Source organism: Aquarana catesbeiana, linkage group LG08 (assembly GCF_042186555.1).
Source record: "Aquarana catesbeiana isolate 2022-GZ linkage group LG08, ASM4218655v1, whole genome shotgun sequence".
In the NCBI taxonomy this organism is placed as follows: Eukaryota; Metazoa; Chordata; class Amphibia; order Anura; family Ranidae; genus Aquarana; species Aquarana catesbeiana.
In genome coordinates this window covers 261,171,454-261,179,825 of record NC_133331.1, presented here as the reverse complement: position 1 = coordinate 261,179,825, position 8,372 = coordinate 261,171,454, and the positions used below count along the sequence as shown (strand labels likewise).

General features: G+C 41.9%; 1 protein-coding gene across 3 annotated transcripts in view; it reads left to right on the top strand.

The window, feature by feature from the left end:
• The first annotated feature begins 3,869 nt into the window (after positions 1–3,869).
• LOC141106383 (uncharacterized) overlaps positions 3,870–8,372 on the top strand; it is a 43,887-nt gene continuing 39,384 nt past the window's right edge. Inside the window, exons 1-3 of one of the 3 annotated variants that reach the window (XM_073597122.1) lie at positions 3,870–4,508; positions 6,437–6,596; positions 6,686–7,646. In XM_073597122.1, the coding sequence (XP_073453223.1) occupies position 4,508; positions 6,437–6,596; positions 6,686–7,469 (945 nt within the window). In that variant the 5' untranslated portion in view covers positions 3,870–4,507 and the 3' untranslated portion in view covers positions 7,470–7,646. Of the gene's footprint in view, positions 4,509–4,544; positions 5,152–6,436; positions 6,597–6,685; positions 7,647–8,372 lie in introns of those variants that run through there. The other 2 variants (XM_073597121.1, XM_073597123.1) reach the window with 2 other exon arrangements.

Here is an 8,372-nt window from a genome sequence, read left to right as displayed (position 1 = left end):
CTTGAGGCTCTAAAATGCCAGGACAGTACAAATACCCCAAAATGACCCCTTTTTGGAAAGTAGAGAGTCCAAGGTATTTAGTAAGAGGCATGGCGAATTTTTTTGAAGTCATTTTTTGTCATCAGTTTTTGGAAATGGAGAAATAAAAAATTTTTTTTTTTTTTTTTGTACTGTCACCAGTGTTTTTTTTTTTCATTACTTTTTTTTTCTTTGTTTTACGATTTTTTTTAAAACACTGAAGTAGATTTACTAAAACTGGTGCACTCAAAATCTGGTGCAACTGCATGGTAGCCAATCAGCTTTGAACCTCAGCTTGTCCAATTAAGCTTTGACTATAAATCTTGGAATCTGATTGGTTTCTATGCAGAAGCCTGATTTTGCACTCTCCAGATTTAGTAAATAAACCCCACTGTGACCAGAGCAATTTAATGTTACCGCAGTAACATTGTATTACTCTCAGGAAGTGGTCATCATTTTTTTTTACACATTATGATTGCTTTTAGCAGTGAATTTCATTGTTATAAGCAAAAATTGTATTAAATGAAACTGATTCATTCAGTCTGTTTTGTTGTGATTAGCTGTGATTGACCAGAGCTAATCACATGCTACAGATGGGCTGTGATTGGCCCTGTCTGTACCATGTGATCACATTGACCAATCACAGCTAGCAACACAATTCTACACAATGAATGGTATGAAAGGAAGCCATTATTTACAACTATCATGTGATCTGCTGTGATTGGTCACAGCGGTCACATGATACGGATAGCAAGTCGGTACATTGTCGGACACAGCCGTTGACAGATATCAGCGCTGCGTGGCGCCTTCTGAGAGGATATCGTGACATCCACTCAGAAGGATAAAGCACCCGCCCAGTCATCAATCTGCTGTAGACCGGGTGGGAAGGTTTTAGATAGCTGGATTCCTTCCTCCTGCATCAGGCAGCCATTTGCAGATTGGACTCTCCAGACTGATCCCTGGGTGAGATTTCCTTTTTTCTTTAACCTCAGAGATTTCTTTGAATGGATAGGCCACTCAAGCTTCGTGTCTGCGAGAACCTTATTGGCAGGTATCAGCTAAGTAGTCTGGGAGAGCAATAGCCCCCCCCAGGCTGGGTGCCTCTGCTCCTGGAACAGGGACCATTACTGATCCAGCCCCAGGCTATTTATGTGCTCTCCAGCCACCTTCTGAGCATGCCTCCCTAGATATTGGCTGGGAACCTCATAACTATTCAGACGGCTCACCTTGCTTGCTCCACTCCCATGTTCTAAAGCATTCCAGAAAGCAGGGAAAAGCAATCGAGTGTGCAGTCTGTGGGACCCTAATCAGCCCAAAACAATTTATTGAATTTATTTAAACATTTATCTGACAGCCTGGTACATAACTAGGAGGGTCCTACATACACTTGAAAATATTTCTGTTTTTGTCAAATTAAAGTAAAAACTCCTGAAAATGTTTTTCATTTTGGATGAGGTGAAAAATCTCTTGAGGATTTTTATTGCTGATTTCAGTTGGTCCTATAGGTAAATTCATTACAAATGATGTGACACTTTTGAGAGCTGTCACTAGAACAGGTCTCCCCGTTGGTAGATTTCCCCATTATCCCTCCTGCTAGCACCTGCATTATTTTAGTTTTACCTTTTCTTGCTGTTCTGGTGACAATAGTTACCGGTACAGATAGTGAGACAGAATATCCCTCACACTAACACGGATACCAATATAAACCTGACAAAAGTTAACCGCTCTATGCAAAACTATAAAAAAAAATTGGCTTGAGTTCTCCATTGACGAGAAAGTAGGCATAAAAAAAGAGAATTGGAATAAAAACAGAAAAAAGGTGGTAACAGAAAATCTTCTACCCAACCATGACCATAAATAATTCACCATTGTGGGTTTCCTGTTACCTACAACCACAAGCTTTTACCTGTTGTCGTTTCTTGTCTAGAACATCAGACATACTGTATCTGGATATGAATAATGACTTCCTTGTCTCTATGCCTGAGACAGTCTACCGTAAAATACATTTTTCGTAAAGATATCCTTGCTTCCCAAAGTGATATAAATTTAAAGAGAAAACATATCATTTTTTTAATAAATGTAAATGAGATCAGTCAAGTGTATTCCACCTTTGTAAAAAATAAAAATTTTATGAGCACTTTCTATAATATACAGTATGTACACTTTTTTTATTATATATGAATGCAGCAATATTCGGACATTACATATGCAGTGCCTGTTTCTACATCACCAACACATTCACTGCAATATTGTCCACCACTATGCGGTGGCAGCCATATTTCAGCATTACAGTACATGAGCGGAGTCTGCTTCCTGTTTTTTGCAGCACCCATCCTTTTAATGTTATACTGCTCGCCACTCTGCTATTCATCCTAAGATCAAAGGCTGAGAAAGAGACACAACCTGGAATGGAGAGCCCACCTTTTTTTGAAGCCTATTAGAGCCTCTGACTCTAATCACGCTGAAATAGATTAGGGGGCCAGGTGCATGGATAGGGGGGGCTCATGGACCTCTAATGGACTGGCCGCCACTGCTATATGCAGTAAACGCTGCACACCGGTCAGTTATCACGTTATGACCACCCACCTATTAAGTGGGTCCTCCTTTTGCCTTTAAAACAGCCCCTTTTATTGCCAAAGCAGCCCTGGCAAAAAATGGATACCTCTAGACCTCTGAAGGTATGCTCTGGTATCTGGTACCAAGCCATCAGTAGCATATTTTTTATGTCCTGTAGGTTAGGAGGTGGGGTCTCCATGGATTGGACTTGTTTTTCCAGCACAAATTCTTGATTGGATTGAGATCTGGAGAATTTGGAGGCCAAGTGAAACCCTCAAACTGGTTACATATCACTGACCAATGCACTCTGAGTTATATACTGAATGCCACGTTTTTCACTGTAGCTAGAAAAGGCAAGAAAAGTTTATATTTTTAGATTAAATGCATGTGGTGGTTTGGTCGGTCAGCATCAAATTTTGGGTGCCCGAGAAGTACAGACAAAATCTATGACAGTGCAGCTATGAATGCTGGACACTTTACCAAGCAGCACTCGCATTTAGGACTGAAGGCGTTCAAATACATATGCCCTATATGCAACATCCAGCCACCACAAATTTCAGTTTGTCATAGATTTTGATAGGTTGTTGGCAGCATGGCTAGACAGGGCACCTGTGTCTCCCTGGTGCCCAAAAATGCTGGGATTTGATGCAAAACACCCATGTGCATAAGGCTTTACACTGACATTTATATCATTTTTTTTTTTTTAACTCCTTCAGATCCATTCGGCTATAGCACGGATCTACTTTGCCGGGAGGCCATCAATAGATGTCCTCCCCTTTGCACGCTCCCCGCGTCAGTGAGTCAGTGAGACTCGGGTGATCACAGATTGGAGTAAGGGGTCGATCCCGGCCCCTTACCACATGATCAGCTGTCAGCCAACGACAGATGATCACGTGATGTAAACAGAAGATTGGTAATCGTTTTTTTTCCTCCTCACACTAACAGAGTGAGGAGAAAAAAAAGCAGATCACCAGCCTCAGTGCAAAAGACATCGGTCCCGAATAGGAAGAGGCCGCCTCATCTGTGCCCACCAATATTGCCTACAAATGCCACCTGCCAATGTCCACATAGTGCCACGAATCAGTACATAAGTGCCAGCAATCAGTGCTGTCCATCAGTGCCCACCAGTGGTGCCAATCAGTGCCTCATCAGTGCCACCCAGCAGTGCTGCCTATCAGTGTCACCTACCAGTGTCCATCACTGCCACCCATCAGTGCCCTTCACTGCCACCTATTAGTGCCCATCAGTACCACCTATCAATGCCCTTCAGTGCCACCTCTCAGTGCCCACCGATGCCGCCTATTAGTGCCCATCAGTGCAACCTCATCAGCAGACATCAATGAAGGAGAAAAATTACCTGTCTGCAAAATTTATTAACAAAATAGAAAATGGTTTTGTATTTTGTTTTTTGCATTTCGGTCTTTTTAATTTTTTTTTAACAAAAAATAAAAAACCCAGAGGTCATCAAATACCACCAAAAGTAAGTTCTATTTGTGGGAAAAAATGATAAAAATTTAATTTGGGTACAGTATTTGGGTACAGTGTTGTATGACCACGCAATTGCTGTTCAAAGAGTGACAGCGCTAAAAGCTGAAAATTGATCTGGGCAGGAGGGGGGTTAAGGTGCCCATTAAGCAAGTGGTTAAATCTTCCTTACTCTTTCATAAAAAACCTTAGTTTATTTCATTTAAAAAAAAAAAAACAAGAAGAAGATTGCTTCACCCTGGTAATCTTTGATCTAGGTCTCCGCCTCTTCTGGCTTGCTATGCCTGACAGATAAATAAGGAATGAAATACTGCCATGTCTCTCCTTTCACTTTCAGCAGCTTCTATGACATCAAGGCTTGTAGTGTGTATATACTGTAGGCTGGGATATTAGATCTGCAAGAAAAAAAAAAAGAGCGCGAAAAACTGCATGCATGAGCTAGACATCAAGTAAGTGCAAATCTTTCTTGTTATCTGCTAGAGAAAATTGAGTACTGTCTGTGATACTTTTTTTATTTGCACTAACATACAATTTTTCAGGACAAGCTTTCGGGGTATGTCCCCTTCTTCAGCCCGGGTTCACACCTATGCGAATTAGATGCGGCTTACAACGCATCCAATTCGCAGGACATTTTAAACTAGGTTCATTTGAATGAGGCTGGTTCACATATGTGCGATGCGTTCGCACTGCGCATTGCACAAAAAACGTGTGCGTTTTCTGGTCATTGCGGTGCGAATTAGAAGGCCATTATCTTCTATGGGCACGCACCTGATTCGCAGCTGTGTTGCGTTGTGAACAGAAATGATCTCCCCTCCTCCTACACCTCCCCCTCTTCCAGTTCCTCCCCTGTCTGTTTTGGTGTGGTGACCGAAGCAAGCATGGCCAAAAGGGGTAGAAAAGTTTCAGCAAAGGCGAAGGAATCCGTGGATTGTGAGGAGCTGATCAGACTTGTGAGGGATAAACCGATGATTTATGACACCCGGCATCCTAAATATAAGGACAACGTTGTGAAAAAACATGCATGGCTGGAAATTGCCAGAATCATCTTGCCAGAGTGGAGCATGTGCTCATCCCAAGTTCAGGCTGCCAAATGTAAGTTTTTTATTCCCTTTCACTACCTGTAGATGCTGTCCTATTGTTTAGTTATGTTGGCCATTTTTATTCTAATATTATAATAAACAACAGCGTGTGTTTGCCCACAAATCCATACCAGGCCACATGCCCTCAACACTGTGCACATAACGGCGTCAGACAGCGACGGAGGGGTACCTAAATTAACTACTAAGCTAAGATTCGCTTAGGCTAGCAAAAGAATATACAATGCAAATGTTAACAACATTATTTTTATTTAACTAAACCAAAATTATGAAAAAAGCATTATTTGTTACAGCACACTTAACTTTGTCAAGGCCCTGATAATATAATGCAAACCAATACACACTTTTTCTGATTAGATAGAATTCATCTGCCAAGGCACCTCCCCAGCTGGCGACATAAAGAAGCTTTGAAATTCACCACGAATATGTGTACCACTAGTGGTGCCCCTAGTAACATTCCACTGTGCCGCCTCCATGTTATGGCTCAGGGAATCCTCAAATAGATATCCGTCACGTTCACGCACATAGTTGTGCAGTGCACAGGCTGCTTTAAGAGCACTGATAGCATGGTCAATACTCAGATTTATTGAAGTATGCATGAATCTCCACTTATTGCATAGTATCCCAAATGCACATTCAACTACTCGTCGTGCCCTAGTGAGCCTATAATTGAACACTCTTTTTTCTGTTGTCAAAGAGCGACTAGAAAAAGGCCTGAGCATGTGCTGTGCAAGTGCAAACGCTTCATCTCCTACAAATACATGTGGGAGGGAAGGATCTGTTGTTCCGGGCAGGGGAGAATGACTGGGCAAGTCTAGTGTATTCTCACGCAGCATGCGGCCAAATGAGGAATGTGAAAATACACTAGAATCCGAGCTGCTGCCATAAGAACCCACATCAATATAAAGAAATTTATAATTTGCGTCTGCCACTGCCATTAATACCAACGAAAAATATTTCTTATAATTAAAATATTGGCTACCACTAGCTGGAGGCTTGAGGATGCGGATGTGCTTCCCATCAATGGCTCCCAGACAGTTGGGGAAGTTGCAACGCTGCCAGAATAGCTCTGCTACCTGCAACCATTCTTGTTTGTTTGGCTTCTTCATAACCAAATCCTTCAGTTCTTCCCATATGACTAGGCAGGTTTCATGAACAATGCCACTAATAGTTAATTTTCCAACCTTAAATTCAAAGTGCAAACTTCCAAACGAATTTCCTGTTGCTAGGTACCTAAAAGCAGACATAAATAAAATTAATTTTATTTTTATTTTTTTCAGTGCATTACTTACAGACAAGGTGGCGCAGCATGCGTGATGCTTACCGCAAATATATACGCCATCTCAAAGAAGCAAGGAGTGGCTCGGGGGCAGCGCCTAGGGTACCCTATATGTTTGCCAAGGACTTAGATTTTCTGCAACCCATTGTGGAGATGAGGGAGTAAGTTTTCATCTATATCATCTATGTATCTGCAAACCTCTTAACTTTGATTATGCCTAGTTAAGTTACACTCTTTATTTTCTTAACAGGACAGAAGCTAGTTGGGAGGAACAAGATGTGATGGATGACCAACTGGAGGCACAACCGGAGGACCAAGCCCAGATTAGTTTGGAAGAAGGCCCAGAGGATTTGTCACAAATCCAAAGCTCCTCGAATCTGTGGGAAACCAACCCAGATGAGCAATCTGCAGAGGCTATCCCTGGGCCCTCCTCTGCTCCTGCACACATTGCTCTGCCAGCCAAAGTGCCACGGAGGCGACCACCTCTATCGCAACCTGACATAAGTGAGCGCCTACTTGAAATGTTGAAAAACATGTCTGAAAAGGTGGATGCTTTTTTATGTCCGGATACTATACTGGCGCTCAGTTTTGTCCCTCTAATAAAGAAAGTCAAACCTGAGCGCTACTTTGAAATGCGAAGCACTATCGAACAAGTGCTGCACTCCTTCTCAGAGCCACGTGAGGAAGCTTCATTTCAAGTGCCATATGTGCCACCACCAAGACCTCCCCTGAACTACCCCCGATACGTCCACTACCCAGAACAACACCAACCTTACCCCTATAATCCCCCATCCTATCCTTCTAGCTTTGAAAAGCCAACCTCCATATATGAAGTTAGACACAGTAACATTCCCTATCCCATCCCATCCCCAATTCCTTCAATCAGGCCCCCCCTCCCACAAATCCTGGTATGTATGTGCCAAGTCAACATGGCGAGGCTACACCAGATCCCAGCACTGCCCGTGATGACCAGGCTTCCGCCAGTCACTACTCCACTGAGGCCCCTTTTAAAAAAAACATATCACAATCTGTGATTTCTGAGGTCTGTCCAAGGTTGAGGACCAAGAGGACACATGTTTGTAAAAATATGTTTAACAGGCCTACTTGAGAGACATGTATATTTTTTGTTTTTGTTAATTTATGTTGGCTACATGTGCCAAATTTTTATTTTATTTTTTTAAGTATACTTGAATAAATAATTACTACGCCAACTTTTGTCGGGTTATATATTTAGAATGACACATGTTTTAAAATTTATAACAAAAAAATATTGCATTCTCCTACATTCACATGACAAAGGACATCAGTGGTGAAAAGTACCTTAATGTGATCAGTAATCTTTCAGCAGGCTGGATACTTGGTCTGTAGCACGTGTTCTGACGCTCCAAGCGAGGGGAGATTAATCCAAGTAATTCATCATAACTAATTCAAAAATGAGTCTTTTATTAGATTAGTGTATGAAACCAATTTTTACATACACTTTTCTAAATAATAAGATAAGTGTTTAAGAACATTCTTATTTGTAAGAAGGCCTGTATCCTTTATCAAAATAAAAATGCATGTTAAAGAAGTGGCATAACAAAGAAGATCTAACGTCATTTGCAGTTGTGTCATCATTTGGACAAATGTTTAGCCACTGGCAGCTGAATTTAACAATAACAATTGTCTGGTCACAAACTGGACAACAAAATGTTTGGGAATCCCCCCACACAAAGCACCTTGTCCTCATCAACTTGGGGGCAAGGTGTTTTTTGGGGGGTGGGGGGGGCACAAAACACACTACACATGTTAAGGGCATATGGCCTGGTTTGGTCCAGGAAGGGGGTGCTCACTCCCCCCCTTTTCATGGCCTTTTAGGCTGCATGCTCTGATAATATTCTGGTATGGATTTGGGGGGGGGGGGGGGGGGCGGGAACACCACGATTTTTTAAATTATA